This window comes from Rhinolophus ferrumequinum, chromosome 15, assembly GCF_004115265.2.
Source record: "Rhinolophus ferrumequinum isolate MPI-CBG mRhiFer1 chromosome 15, mRhiFer1_v1.p, whole genome shotgun sequence".
Classification (NCBI taxonomy): Eukaryota; Metazoa; Chordata; class Mammalia; order Chiroptera; family Rhinolophidae; genus Rhinolophus; species Rhinolophus ferrumequinum.
Window position 1 is genome coordinate 3,051,991 of NC_046298.1, and position 16,103 is coordinate 3,068,093.

Consider the following 16,103-nt stretch of genomic DNA (forward strand, 5'->3'; position numbering starts at 1 on the left):
TTCCTACTCTTCCATGTTGTTTGAAAACGTGGGTGAGGATTCCACAATTTTATCACTAAAAGAAAAAAAAAACCATGTGTCAAAATAAATAGGCAATGCATAATTAGTAAAATTATGGCTGTGTCTAGTTATTTAAAGTCAAATTTATAAAGTAAATTTTGTGTAGGGACTGGCAAATCTGGGTGAAGCCTACTAACAGTGATGAGAAATTAGTATTGTTTAAATGAAATTGTCTAAGTTCCTGGTGATGTTTGTTGAGCAGAGGCTCTTAATGGATTGCTACTTCCTGGAAGTAACAGGGAGAATTCTGGGAATTTTAATGCAGTAAAGACAATGTCCTGTAACTCTCGCTTGTATATGAAGAAAGTCTGATTTGCCAGACCGCTCTTATGACATTTACTCTAGTGCTGTTTAAGGTTTAAATATCTCTTTGACATTTCTCTGTAAAAGAGCTGCCATGTCACTGCCCCCCACCTAGATGGGTTTGGTTTATTAAGTTAAAAAAGAACAGTTCTGGGATGTTTTCTAAATTGAGCTAAAAATTTCCCCCCTACTTTTTCAATATGTAATTTAATAACCATGATAAAATATCTGGAATTAAAAACAATTTTAACAAGAACCAAGCACCCGGGCCGGCCCGGTGGCTCAGGCGGTTGGGGCCCCATGCTCCTAACTCCAAAGGCTGCCGGTTCTCGATTCCCACATGGGCCAGTGGGCTCTCAACCACAAGGTTGCCAGTTCAACTCCTCGAGTCCCGCAAGGGATGGTGGGCTCCGCCCCTGCAGCTAAGATTGAACACCCGCCCCTGCAGCTAAGATTGAACACCGCACCTTGAGCTGAGATGCCACTGAGCTCCTGGATGGCTCAGTTGGTTGGAGCACGTCCTCTCACCCGCAAGGGATGGTGGGCTGCTCCCCCTGCAACTAGAAAACAGCAACTGGACCTGGAGCTGAGCTGCGCTCTCCACAACTAAGATTCAGAAGGACAACAACTTGACTTGGAAGAAAAAAAAAAAAAAGGCCTGGAAGTACACACTGTTCCCCAATAAAGTCCTGTTCCCCTTCCCCAATAAAAAATCTTTAAAAAAAAAAAAAAAAAAAAAGAACCAAGCACCCAGTTACATACATTAAAATAGGTCTTACAGTCTAATTAAAGATTCTGAGACATTTTAGATTAGTGATTTTTTTCTATCTGACAGGTTAGTATATATAGGTCCTATCTAAACTTTCAAATTAAATTTTCTTTAGACACCCGTTTATAATTGTTTAAAATTTATTTTTATTGGATAAAAATATATATTAACATAATATTTATCCTTTTAACCATGTTTAAGTGTACAACTCAGTGGCATTACGTATATTCACAGTGTTGTATAACCATCACCACCATCCAATTATACAAAAATTAAAAAGAAATTTTAATATGATCCAGTAGTTGTGCTCCTTGATTCTTTACCCTACTGAGTGATAAACTTTTCTACACAAAAACCTGCATATAATGCTTATAGCAGGTTTATTCATAATTGCTAAAACTTGGAAGCGGCCAAGACGTCCTTCAACAGAATGGACAAACTGTGGTCCATGCAGACAATGGGATTTTATTCAGTGTTGAAAAGAAATGAGTTTCAAGCCATGAAAAGACATGGAGGAACCTTAAATGCACATGACTAAGTGAAAGAAGCCAATCTGAAACAGCAACATACTGTATGATTCCAAATGTATGACATTCTGGAAAAGGCAAAACTATGGAGACAGTAAAAGATCAGTGGATGCCGGGAGTCCTAGGGGGCAGGGTGAGGGATGCACAGGCAGAGCACAGAGGGTTTTAGGGCAGTGAAAATACTCTGTAGGACACTATAATGGGGGCACATGTCACTACACATGTGTCCAAACCCACAGGAGGTCCAACACCAACAGTGAGCCCTAAAGGAAACTATGGACTTTGGGTAATCATGGCGTGTTAATGTGGCTCATCCAGTGACAAAGGTCCCACCCGGAGAGGTCTGTGTGTGATGCAAGTACAAGGTACCTGGGAGCTCTGTAGGTTCTGCTCAGTTTTGCTGTGAACCTAAAACTATTCTCAAAAATAGTCTATAAGATCAATTTTACTTTTTCAAAATGTCATCTTTTGACACTGAGAAGATGAATACTGAAGCAACACTTAAAAATTCTCAAAATATGTTTCATGACAGGAAGAAACAGTTGACTATGTTGTTGAGGCAAAAAAGCAAGTAATGGACCTGTGTGCACAGCACACTCTCAGCTATATGAAACCAACAAAACAGACACAGAAAAACACCCGAAGGTGTATATGCCTAATTCTTAATACTGGTTGTATATACCTGCAATGGTCAGATTATGAGTATTCTTTCATTCGGATGTTTTAATTTTTTCAATAAACACATTTCCTGCATGAAAACATAAATACAAGGGTTGTATACTTGTTACACTAAGTTCCTTCCCCACTTTGTGGTTGGGAAGCTCTTTGAGAACAATAACTTGAATGTCTGTTTCTGCATTAGGGATACACGTGCTTTCACAGGACAAGGCTCTACATTTCCTAAAGGACTGACTGGACTCAATTAGCTCTCCTCTAGCCTTAAGACTGTAAAATCGGAGAGATGCCCAACCACTGAAATGATAACTTCATTACCTGGAATAAATGAGTATTTTGCTCGAAATCCCAGCCCTTCCAGTTCTTCATCAGAGCTGAACTTGATCCACATGAACCTCCCTGTTGATCTAATTAACGGAGGGCTTTTCACACCACAGAATCGATCTATGAGCGGAGAGAAGCCAAAGGGCCCATCTCGAACTTCCAAGTGATCAAACCGACATTCGAATGATGGCTCTATATAAAAATGCTCATCAAAGGACAACTCTATTCTTTGCCGTGGAGCAGCTAGAAGATAAGAGTAAGCGAATCAGGGTGACAGGAGGCAGACGAGGCACGACTGCGCCACAGACAAGGACATCATGCATGTGATTTGTACTAAGCGTTAGAGCAACAAGCATGCCACTCTGTGGAGCTACAGCAATCTTTCCCCTGGGCCTATGCATTTATGAAATTAGGTCAATGTTTTAATACTTAACTGATTAATATTAGGGTCGAGAGGCTAATGCTTGGTTCATGAGAGACAATGTACCACGATGAACAGAAAAACAGAAGAAATAGAAGGAACGACTAATGTAACCAACATGAAATCTCATAAAGTCTCAACTAAGAGATGCCTGTTAGTCTGTTACTTATCAGAGAAATTTCTCGTACATACTGCTGTGTCTAGGCAAAGTGTGTCTTAGAAGACGCAAAATTCCTATAGTATTTCAACTAGTACCTTGTTAATGGGTTCAATATTCAGAAATATTTATAATTACTAAAGTTTAACTCAAATACATGTTTAATTTTGTTCAAAATGGTTTAAACAAGGCATTTCACCAATGTATTTGTTTTTACAAATACATTTACAAAAATTTGTTTTTATACCAATGTATTTGGTTTTACAATAAAGTAAAAATTCATTCAATAAAAGATAGAAATTGGTCAAATACCTTCCAAAACGTAGATACACTCCTTGTTCGGTGGGTACGAGTCAGGATAATTAGGTGAAGCGAAATGTCCCCCATTGCTGGTTCGAACCCAAATGCCACAGTGGGTTGCAGGAATGTGCTTGATTCCAATATTTTGTCCATCTTAGGGGAAAACAGCATTGAAAACATTAGTTACAGCATTGCCAAATGTAACACACCAAACGGAGTCCAGCAGAAGAGAGAGAAAAGTGAGGCTATGTCGTGATTGGAAGAACGTGCTACTGGGGGACAAGTCCGCCAGGTCAGCCAGTAGGGAGAGGACATGCGTGGCTTCTACAAGGCAAAAGCATGTGTGAGAGTCTGACGAATCACACAAACTCCGTAAACCTCAGTTCAGACACAGAATTCGCAGGACCCCAGGTGTTCACCTCTGGTCTGGCCCCGCTATGTTTAGCTGAACACCAAGTCAGAGAAGACTCCAACGTTACAAAGGCATGTTAATTCAAGATCACAGACCGTCAGTGCATTTGGCTCTGCTCCTTCCTCAGAGGCCACTGACAGTACAGGAGTTCTCCTTGGAGGGCGGGCGGCACAACCCCTAAGTACGGAAGCAGAGCGCGCCAATCCCACTACAACGCTGCCATCACACCCCGCAGCACTGCATGTCTGCAAGTGGGGCACGGGCTGCTGACGGCAGTGAATCTGGGCTTCTTAGAAACATGAGGCTTGGTTCAGTCTGTTCAGCATCCCTTTCATCTCCAATACCCTGCTGCCTTACCACCATATCAGAAACGCGATTATTTCTTTGGAGAAGACAGAGTTACTGGACTAGAGGACCCCAGGCACAAGTGAGGGTGAAAATGCCAGCCTGAGAACAGGGCGGCCAGGTGAATGTGACCCTACTGAATGACAGTCCTCTGCAGCCCCTCGCCCCTTACCCCAGGGCTCTTGGTCAGATGTGGAGTCTCTAAGCAGGAAATGGGAAGCTTCTTCTCTGGGGACTCTAATGAGCCCAAAGAAAAAGACACGACAATGGTGACAAAGGGCTTCCCCAGTGCTGGGTAACTCGACAGTGGGGGCCGCAGTAAGCAGCCCCCCTATACTTGCAGACAGTGAGTGGTCAGATTTTAGAGCTCGCCTTGTAAATATGAGCAGATATTCAAAATTCAAAGGTCACCAGACATTTGAGGAAAGCCTCTACTGTGAAAAACAGATTAAAAACCAACCAAAAAAAGCAAGTTGAGGAAACAGAGTTAGGTGAGAAAAATATTTTTCCAAAACACCCAATAACACCAGCACTAAACAACAGCATCATTTAGTCTCCTCAGAGAAAAAGAGAGTATTTCCATAAAACAAGAGTGTGGATGCAAGGATACTTAAAAAAATCCCCCCAAAAAACAAAAGAAAGCTTCTAAAAACAGAAGTGAAAAAATAAGTGGAAAGTAGAGAGCAGAGGTTTGCAAACGGCGGCCCTGGGCCAGCGCTGGCCTGCTGCCTGTCGTTCTAAGGACGGTTTTTCTGGAATATATCCATGTCAGTCATGGGTGGTGCTCATTGAGGCTCTCACAGAACAACAGCAGAGGGAAGGAAAAGAAAAAGGGAAAGAAGAACTTCCTAAGCTGATAGACAGCATTTCATATTGAAAAAGCTCAGGGAGTGACCTGAAGTCAATCCTGAATACGATGTAACCAGAATTCTGACGTCATTATACTCAAGTGGGGGGAGCCCATGGGAAGGAAGAGAACATTCGACATAGTTGGGGGTGGAGAGGACGTGCACGGAAGAGCTAAAACTCATGTTCCATAGAGGGAAACCATTATCTGATACTTAAAACTGAAGTAATGAAGAAGCAACAGAAAGCATGTTGTTTAGAAATATGCAGGGAAACACTGAAGGACCCAGCTGAGAGTGGTGATCTCAGGGGACAGGAAAAGGGGTCCGGTAGGATGGGGGCGGCTGACCTTCCCAATTAACTTTTTAGAATGCTTGGACTTTTGTCATGTGGATGTTTAACTTCGATGAAAAGGAAAAATATGTCAGGTTATATAAGCAACGTACTAACCTCCGACATGGAAACCTGGTTCAAAAATCACACCAGCTATTCTTTCATAAACCAGGACAACAGAACAGGTCCAAAGGGTCGCGAAGAAGGTACAGACGGAAATGTTTCATTTGTCTACACTGGAAAAATGGATTTTCAGTTTTGCTTAGTGATAAGGCATGAGTCTCGTTAAATTTCTGGACAGAATCCATAGTGTGTGTGTGCTCGGAGCTCCTGGTGATGCCAACACTTAAAATTTATCAGCGCAAGACTCTGTTTTATGTCGACAATTTACTCCCATTAACTGCAGCTAAACCCAGTTAAAGTGAGGCTGACGGGCTGACAGAAAGCCGTAGGTCATCGGAACACCCTGGGGGATTACGGGAATCATCCTCAAAAGTTACAGTCCTTTCAAAAAAGCCACCCCTCCACCCTGCGCACGTGGTAGTTATCGCTGTAAGTACATTACCTTGGGTCTTCTGGGCCACGGCGATCCCCTCCACCACCAGGACGGTTATTAACAACACTGGAGAAATAACAGAGAAGGGAGTTAAGAAACGGAGCCTGTGATCCATTGTATTAAGTTCACAAGGAAAATCAGATGACAGAGACAACCACGACTACTATGTCTTACTAACATTCATTCACTCCCGAGACTTTTAAGGATTAAATGTTACATTCTGATTAACTACTTGACACTTAAGACAACCCAAGAAAAAACACGATTGATACTCTACAAGCCCTAACAGTGCAGGGCATTTAAAGCATTTTTCAATTTATGATGGATCAAAAAACATGCTTATTTTGCAACAAATTTTGCCGACCCCATTATTCCTGTATTTAGTGTACTCCGTCTCACGGAGCTGACATGAGTTCTGGCTAGCTCTGCAATGTATGACGCCTGTAAAAAGTCAATCACATGCTCTGACTTTTGAGAACATTCCTAATAAAGACCGAGGAAGGGGCAGCAGTGTCCTAGAGACGTCTTCAGGGCATTCCAGGGCTGTGCGGCACTGTCCTGTCCCCTGTTCCAAAAGCGGCTTATTCAGCAAATGAAGCTGCCCCGCCCCAAGTTGAATATTTCTAAGACCTAACTAATATCTCGAATTACTTTGTTTTGAAGGTTCTCTTAAATATCTGATTTCTATGAATGGTGCGCTGATGTCTTCCATTCCTCCTTTCACCGGAAGTCACACTGGCAGCCCGGCCCAGGCCGGTGTGAACTGCAGCTTTCGCGGCCCAGTCAGTCAGTAGGCATCCGGCGTACCCACCGGACAGCAGGCTCCCGGACAGACGTGGGAGGAGAAACACAGCGAAACAGGGAAGACCATGGCCGTTACGAGTCAGGTGGATCTCGGCTGGGGTTCCGGCTTTGCCATGTACCAGCCATGGGCCTTTCACCTCAGTTTACTTAATTTGCAAATTGGGGATGTTGGAAATAGCACCGGCCTCAGAAGGTTGTTGCGAAGATGAGATGAGACGACGCATACAGCATCTTTCGTGTGCTGGGCATGCTGCTAAATCAATGACAGACATGAGGACAAACCACCATCCTTCAGGCGTCCATCACCCGTCAGGGAACCTCTCCAGTACAAGGGCAAGAGGAGTCTGACGGGTTAGAGGACATACTGAAGGCACGAAGGGAGCCAGTCATTCTGCTGGGGGTGCGGAGAACAGAGTGAGCAAGACAGCAGAAGACGGAGGTGTAATCTGGTTGGACCTCACAGGGCTTCCATCCAGGTGAGGGAGGAAGAAGCAACTGACGTGGAAACCCAGCGGCACGCGCATGAAACAGGATGAGAGCTGAGGTGAAACGTTTGGATGCCAGGCTAAAGAGTTTGGACTCTGACTATAAAGTGAAGCACCAGGAGTGTTTTAACTAGAGAGTGACATTATCACATCTCTGTTTCAGGCCAAGAATGCTGACAGTTGTGTGGGGTCTAAACTCTTCAGGAGGAGACGTCACTTAGGAAGCAAAGATGACAAGGACCTGAAGCAGGCCAGTGGTGGTGGCAGTGGCAGGAGACATCGGTGACTGGCTTCCCACACATAGTCCACTGCAATTGGTGACGTGCAGGATGTGAGGGGTGAGGGCGACGGGGGCACAGAGAGGCGGGAGCTGGGTCAGTGACGGGAGACGGCGGTGCCACGGCTCAGCCAGCAGCAGCCACTGACTAGCTACCAGCCGGTCACCGGTGGGCAGGCGGTTCTCGCCGTTCACTTGTTCTCATCTTACAAACGAATCAGCCGCCTCTTCTTCATCTTTGGGTTCCTCCATCCTCCACCTGTCTCCTCTCTCTGTTTTCCTGCAACAGCTTTAACTTCCCTCTCCTTTCTCTGGTCGCTGGTAGTGTTGAGGATCTCACGTTACGTAGGAACAAGCCTTCCTTCAGACTCTTCACGTCTTTGCACTGGGTCACAGTTAGAAGACTGGAATCTTGAACTATGTATTTTTTAAAGAAGAAGATTTATGATCAAAATGAAAACCCAGGGTAATACCAGACACCTGACAATCCATTTGTATCAATTTATCTTCTTAGAGACACTATGTCCCCAGGTACACCATTCAGATGACACGCCACTGGCCAACATTTCATGCTCGGTGTACCTTCCCTCCGGAATCCCAGGCATAACAACTGACCAGTTTTCACGTTTATAATTCACAGGAGATAAGCAAGTAACACAAAGCCAGGCAAATGGGGCAAGTAAGAAATCAACAAACTGAAACCAGGAGAACAGCAGCAAAATCATGGCAGAAAGATAAATTATGGCAGGAAAATTACAGAATACAATGACCAACAAAATTTTACTTGTGTAAAATACCTGATTTTTAAAATCTGCACAGAATACACAACTTAGAACAAACAGAGTAAAAATAAAATTACAACACCAAATAAACCTATTATTCTTTTCTACTTTATTTAGAGGGCTGCTCACAATTTTCTTTCCCCCAAGTTTAAAAAACTGCAACTTAATCAACCAAATGAGCTGTGCCGCTTGGTATAAAAAGGCCCCATAAAGAACCGGGCAAATGTACACAATTAGGGGCACAGTGTGACTGTCAATCAGCCTAAATTCTGTGTCATAGGAAACAGCTTCCTCCAAGTTGCATAATGGGGTCTTGGTCAGTCGCTTGTTAGAGTCCAGGCGAGACAGTAAAATAAAGCCCTTTAATGCCAAACGTTGGGACTCGTTAGTGCGGTGGTGCTTCGTGTGTGTGTGTGTGTGTGTGTGTGTGTGTGTGTGTGTGTGTGTAGTTCCAGTCCAGTGCTGGCCAGGACACAGGAAATTGACACTGGCCCAACTTTCTGAAGGTTCATCTGGTCGGATGGAGGTCGTCAGGCTTCAACAGGCCACATCCGTGCTGGGAAGTCCACCTCCAGGTCTGGGAACTGAGTCCCTGGCACAGGAGCTGTCACACGTTAGGGCCTATTAGAACACACATGGGGGGCACCTCCAAAGGTTTTCCCCCGGGAGGTGTGGGGTAGGGCTTGAGTGCTTGCACTGGAACAAGTTCCCTAGTGATGCTAAAGCTGCGGGCCCTGGGCCCACCCCTGGAAGACACTGCAATCAAAGCAATACAGGGGCTGCCTGTTTTCTCCCCTGGTGATGGTGGGGGCAAGTTTGGGTTGGACAGGTGGGGTGTGGGGCGGGGCAGAGGATGGGTAGAAGTTGGGGAGTTGGTTCTGGAAATGCTGGGGAGTGCCCTACTACCTAGTCTTATGTTGTCCCCACCAATACTTCTTGTCTCCGAGAATCTGCACTTGCCATCAACCTCCCTTTGCTTCTAGAAAATTACCTTCATACTGTTTAACACCTGCTTTTTCTAGGAACTCTTTCCAGACTCGTTTTATTTGGTAGCATTCAGACTTTCCTTCTGTGACTATTCAATAGCTCTCTCTGTCTGGTTTTGTTTCTTTCACTGATCTTGTACGCTCCTAAAATGTGAACATGAGGTTTGGCAGAGAAACAGAAAACCTAAACTCATAGTTTAAACAAGATAGAGTATATTTCTCTGTCAAGTAAAACTGTGGTACGGTAGGCAGCCAAGGGCTCGGGGAAGGCCAGGTCCCTCACTACTAGGGGCCTAACTTCTTTCTACCAGATTGTTCAGCTGTGTACGACTTTCGTTTCCAAGGTCATCTTCTGGCCCAGTCATCTTCTGGATGCTGGAGTGCCAGCCATCAGACCTTCATTACAGCTCCCGTGTCTGCATTAGGGCCAGGGAGAAGGAAGACACGACACAGGCCATTCCTCTTTCCTTTAAAAACACTTGCCCAGAATCTACAACGATCTCCAAATCAACATTTTTAACAAAAACACTTCCCCAAAGTGGCACATGAATCCAAGTGGCCAGACTGATTTAGTCACATGGCCACCTAACCCTAAAAGGAAAGCTGGGAGATCTAGTCTTTACTTTGGGGGAGTGTGTGCTCAGCTAAAGTTCAGACAGCCCCTGAAGGGTAAAGTGAGTCTGGGGAGATAACTGACTGTTTCTGCCACAGTCGTCTATAGTCTATTCTGTACTCAGCAGCCAGTGGTCCTCTCAAAACATAAATCAGATCACATCACAGCTTTTCACAAATCTTCCGATGGAATCCCACTACATTCAGGACAAATCCAAACTCCTTACCGCGACCTTAGAGAACCTATGTGATCTGGGACCTGACAAGCCCCGTGACCGATGGCTGCACAGGCCAGGCCCTTTCTTCCCATGACTTCAAGATACCAAGCTAATTCTTGCCTTAGGGACAGCTACTCCTTCTGCTGCAATAACTCCTCTGCATGGCTGATTCCTTCCTGTCACTGGGTCTTGGGAGGCCTTTCCGACTTCGCAAGCAGCTCCACACTTTCTCCTTCATCCTGTTTTGTTATGTAGGTAATATTTAAATTATTACTTATGTTACCTGGTACTTTCTTCTACTAGAACGAGGGGCCTGGTCTGCCTGCTTCATGGATGCATCTCTAGTGACTAGATTGCCTGGCTCACAACAGCACATGGATGAGTCCATGACGTGACGTGACGTGACGGGGCAGGCCCACACCACGTGTTGGGCTGCAGCACAGAGAATGGAGCCCTGCACTAACAAAATAACAGGCATGCCTCTCGGGTACCGGCAGCCACACAGGTGACCCAGATCCTTTTCACTTCAGCATAAATCAGGGGACAGAAAAATACCTGATTCTTTTTTCCCCCCCCCAGATACTCAGCCACTACTCTGACTTTTCTCAATTCACCTCAGGCTCCATTTACCTTGGTTAGTAATTAAATGTGCCCCTTTTGAAGCCTTCTTGCTGTAAGCATCTACGTGGTAAACACAGGTATGTTACGTCTCTCAGGGGATGCCAGAATGTGACAACACGTAAGTGTCGCACTGCTCCTTCCTCGTCTCTAATGAAGGCAGAATGCAGCTCCAGTAAGAGTCCACAGACTCTTTAGGTTGTAGAAACTTGTTTTCGATAAACTACGTCCCCAAGTAACCAAAAAAGTACCCAAATTTAACCAAACTCAACTTTAATTACTAGTTAAGAAAGAAGACAGATCTTGGTGAACTGTGGGGTCATCCAGCCTACACAGGCGGACCCCACTGCCCATCACATTTATAAGAAAGAGTAACTGCAGCAGACAGAAGTGCTTTCTCTTTCGGGCAGAATGTGGCAATCTCCTTGTTAGCACACACTCCAGGGATGGCAGTTTCCTGAGCTCTAATTTTACAGGCGTCTTCCTTAGATCCGCAGCAACCACCATCAAATTTTAACACGACCAGGTCACATTTTGAAAGTATTTGATATCTTCTCACTCACGAGTGCTCTAATTTCCAATGTATTACTCTAGGCACATGTTTTAATGTCATTATGACTAGGAAGACTTGAACTTTCAGATTAGTACAGGCTGTAATTTTGTGAGCGATGTGACAAATATGTAAAAAAGTGTCAATTTTTCAGGGTCACTCTGGTGAGCAATTGAGAGGGCAAGGCACCTCACCAATTACAGCAACCTTGCTCTGATCTATCGTTTATTTTATTTTATTTTTTAAGATTTTATTGGGGAAGGGGAACAGGACTTTATTGGGGAACAGTGTGTACTTCCAGGCCTTTTTTCCAAGTCGTCGTCCTTTCAATCTTAGTTGTGGAGGGTGCCATTCAGCTTCAAGTTGTTGTCCTTTCAGTCTTAGTTGTGGAGGGCGCAGCTCAGCTCCAGGTCCAGTTGCCGTTGCTAGTTGCAGGGCGGCGCAGCCCACCATCCCTTGCGGGACTCGAGGAATTGAACTGGCAACCTTGTGGTCGAGAGCCCACTGGCCCATGTGGGAATCGAATCGGCAGCCTTCGGAGTTAGGAGCATGAAGCTCTAACCACCTGAGCCACAGGGCCGGCCCCTTGTTTTGTTTTTTTTAGTACCCCCTCGTAAGGATTCCTTTGAGGGAGTTCTGTTGTTAAGTTTGGAAACTACTGGATTAAATCACTTCTTAGGATTCTCCTTTCCAACTCAAAAAACCATAAAAGTGCCTTGGGACACATTTTGTATTTTATATCAACAATTATTCTGCAGGAGCATAAATTTAAAAATGATAGGAGATTGTGCCGAATGGGTACAGGATAGTAACCAAGAGCTGTACTTGGATTACTGTTTCAAAATTTTAGACATGAACTTTATTTACAGTCTTTTTTCTATCTTATTACAAGGACTGGAAGTGGCTTTGATCTGAACTTCTTTTGTAATGCACATCTGTGTGGATTACAGGACTGAGTGAGTTTGGTTTCAAAACATACATAAGCTGGATTCTAGTTGAGAATTTACTATGAAAAAGGCACTGTTTAATCAGACTTTTCAATTGTCAGTATTAAAACATTTTCTCCAGCTCCTGGGGGGAAAGCCAAAAAGTTAATTTTTAACAAGGCTGTGCTAAAAAGATCACTATTAAAGGGACGGCCTCTCAGTACTGTACTTCCTCTGTCTAGTTTATTTTCTTGGATGAGGTTTAAGCATGAAGGACAGGAGTTTGTATCTGTCACAGGCTCAGATAAGATTTTTCAAATATAGTGCCAAGGGATAGCTATGCTTTATCACCCCCAAAATTTCACCAGTTTATCAGATTTAAATATAACTGACTCTAATAGGAAGGACTCCCCCGCAGCCAGTATGAAGAAGGAACACAAACAGTAAAACAGTTTATAATCCTGATGTAATAGTTCATGTGACCAGGATGCTTAACTTTGGCAGAGAAAGTAAAATTTTAAAGACCTGGAGTGATCACAAACAATTCAAGGGAATTATTTAGTTTTAACAATATAAGGAAGATTTAAAAAGCCTGGTAGAGTCGTCCTTTCGTTCTCACCATTGAAAGGAAAACAAAAAGAATCAATGGCATCGTAAAGAAAATTACCTTCTATCTAAACGCTCACGCACTCATGATGGCTGATTTGTTTTAGTAGCAACTGACCATAACATTCCGAACAAGCTTTTAGTAGGTAATATCCATGCTCATTCAAGTGTTACAGAAATGCTTCGCATACGAACCTCTTGGGTGCAGAAGCAAGCCACCCTACAGGACACTTACAAGATACTTATTCATGCCTGGGGCACACCATGAATGGCAGCACAGGGAAAAGCTGGTATTTTTTCAAAGGTAATTTTTTGTTAACTTAAAAATAATCTATTTTTGTATAGGAAATGCATGCATTTAGTTAAAAAAATGAAGTCAAACTAATGGGTGTGCAGTGAAATGCAAGCCTTCACTCTTGTCTGTCTCACGGATTCCCTTCTCAGAATCAACTTCTGTTAATTTCCTGAATCTTTCCAGACCAAAGATTTACACCCCCATCTTTACAAGTACATACGCATAAACTTTAGAAGACTTAAAAATAGCTTGCTTTCTGACTAGTAAGCCTACAACAACAATTCAGCTTGAATGTTAAAAATACTCTAGCATGTCAAAATCGCGCAGGTTGGGTAAGAGTGAAAAAAGCAAAGCCCAGATACTACGGTTGTTTTCACTGTAGCTTTCACCGTAGCCGTCAACACAGAATCCTTTCCGGAAAGGTGCAGCAGCCAATGCTTCAGCACGCTGGCCAGAGAGGGCAGTGTGTACCGACGGGCAGGGCGAAGGCAGCAAAGCTGCACCCTCGTCATCCCACGAGTGGGGGGGATTCTGTCCCACCCAGCTGTTTCTTCAAGTTCCGCAGGTATGGCTAGCTCTCCAGCACATCCAGGGATTTCTCCCCAGGGGGCTGCTCACACGGACTGTCATGATGGTGACACAAACACATCGCAACCAGAACGACGAGGATAATTCGCAGAAGGAGCACTATAAGAAATCCTGCCGTGCATAGTTTTATTTGGAAAGAGAAAAACAAAACCTCAATTTCCAAGGAATGGCTATATAAAGTTACGAGTTACAGACAGGAAAAACTATGGAATGAATTTCAGAGTTTTAAATTTTAATATAATGAGGGAATCGCTAAGAATTTATGGGGTGACTGAAATAATAGCTAGAAAGTCCTGGGTTACCTTAGCACAAACTGTATAGAGAAATATACAGTTGGGTAAACATTTTAAATTAAATTACTGAAATCTCAATTATGAATTTAGGAATATCTGGAGAGCAGAAAATTTACCCAATTAAAATTTAAACGCAAAATTATATTGAATTTGCTAATAAAACAAATTTGAAGAAAGCGTTGGTATGGAGTTAGGAAAAAATACCATTTGTCACTGTACACATATTAAGATACCACGACAAGCTCTATATGATACTGCTAATACAACGCCCTAACTCCTTCACCACGATAAGAAAAAAAAAGAATATTTCATGTTACAAATACACAGCTATTCAATTTTCAATTTAAATCATTTGGGGAAAAGGGAAGCCCTTTACGGGTGGTGCTGTTTTTCTCTGACGACTGGAAAAAGGATTTATTGAGTCGAGTTTCAGAAGCAACTTCGTATCAGTCTTAATATCTACGTATATACATTTTAATCTAAAAAAAGCACCCCCTGGAAAACGCGAGGCAGCAATGGATAGTGAGTCTTGGCGCTGCGCGCTCTGGGCCAGCCGACTGTGCCAATTCCCGGTACGACAAATCAGAGGACAGACGCCAGCGGCAGGCAGAGCCGAGGTCCCGGGCAGCGCCGGGCCGAGCCGGGTGGCGGCGCCCGCAGTGGTGCCGCAGCCTCCGCGACCGCAGCAGGTGGGACCCGGCCGGGCGCGCAGGCCGTTCCGCCACCCGCCACCCGCCACCGCGGGGCTCCGGGAGAACCGTTCGGCGACGCCTCGGAGGGGCTTTGGTTTGCGTGCACTGACTTTCTGTCACTCATGTCGGCGAACACCGGCCTCGGACCCAGTGACACGAAGCCCACAACTTTGCAGAGCGATGCGCGGAATTCTACGGCAGAGGCGCGAGGGCAAGCTCGGGGGCCCCCGGCGGCCGCCGACCCCGGTTCTGTCCCACGTCCCCCGCACGCCGGCCCGCCACGCCGCGGGCTGCGGGAAGGCGCCGCGAGGGCCAGGCGGTCCGCAGGCGCGGGAGCTCCGCGCTCCGCTCGCAAACAAAGGCGCGCCGGGCGCCGGGCAGGGACGGGAAGCGCCGGCCTCGGCCCGCAGGGGGCGCCGTGCTCCGCGGCCCCGGGCGCTTACCTTTGAGGACCGAGCAGAGCTGCTCCAGGGCCATGTTCCCGGCGGCCCGGCGCTTCGCGAGGGGCCCGGGCGGCGGCCAGGCGGCGGCGGAGGCGCGGAGCTCACGGCCCGGCGCGGCGGCAGTCCCGCTCGGCCCCCATCGCGGCCACCAGGCTGCCTCCCTGCAGGCTGGGCTCAGGTGCTGCGGCCCGCCATCCCCGAGCCTCCCGGCGGCCGCCGCGCTGCCCGAGCCCCCCGACGGGCGCCGCCTCCGGCTCCGCGGCGCTCCGTCCCATCGACCGGCTCCGAGCCGAGCGGCGCAGAAGCGAGGGACAGCACGGGCGCGGGCCGCTCCGCCTGCGGCCGCGGCGCGGGCCCCGCTCAAGTGGCGGGCGCCGGGAGCCCCGGCTCATTTAAGCGGGGAGCGCGAGCGCCGCGTGCCGGCTGCGCCGCCTGCGCGCATGTGCCCGCCCCGCCCCGCCCGCGCGCCCCTCGCACCCTCCGGGCCAATCGCTCGGCGAGCCGGCCCGCGGCCTCGCGCCCTGGGGGGCGCTGCGGGGGGAGGGGCGGCAGGGTCGGGGGCCTCCGTCTCGCCCCGCTGGGTCGCGAACCGCAGGGGCTGGAGGCCGGAGCCCAGGGGGGGGCCCGGCGCATCCCTCTCCGCGTCAGGGCGCCCGCGCGAGCGGGTCCGAGCCCTCGTGGCCTCCGCGGGAGGGAGGGGCCGGGCGCCGCCGCCCACCCCGGCTCGCAGCCCCCGCAGACGGAAAGCGGGCACCCACTCCTCGGCCTCCTAGGTTTTCAGTTCAAGGTCAAAACCACTGCCCAGCTCAGCCCTGCTCCACTACCTGTCTCGGGCAGGGGGGCGCGGATCTGGGCACGGACTCAGAGCATAAGGGGCCTGAGATTGTCACCTGCCCTTTA

At 46.7% G+C, this 16,103-nt stretch overlaps 1 protein-coding gene across 2 annotated transcripts in view; it reads right to left on the reverse strand.

The window, feature by feature from the left end:
* NETO2 (neuropilin and tolloid like 2) overlaps window positions 1-15,550 on the reverse strand; it is a 36,826-nt gene extending 21,276 nt beyond the window's left edge. The window contains exons 1-4 of one of the 2 annotated variants that reach the window (XM_033129560.1): window positions 15,204-15,550; window positions 6,038-6,094; window positions 3,549-3,689; window positions 2,653-2,901 (exon numbers count right to left, since the gene is read on the reverse strand). In XM_033129560.1, coding sequence (XP_032985451.1) covers window positions 2,653-2,901; window positions 3,549-3,689; window positions 6,038-6,094; window positions 15,204-15,237 — 481 coding nt within the window. In that variant the 5' untranslated portion in view covers window positions 15,238-15,550. The remainder of the gene's footprint in view (window positions 1-2,652; window positions 2,902-3,548; window positions 3,690-6,037; window positions 6,095-15,203) is intronic. The other variant, XM_033129559.1, reaches the window with a different exon arrangement.
* Window positions 15,551-16,103: the final 553 nt, after the last annotated feature.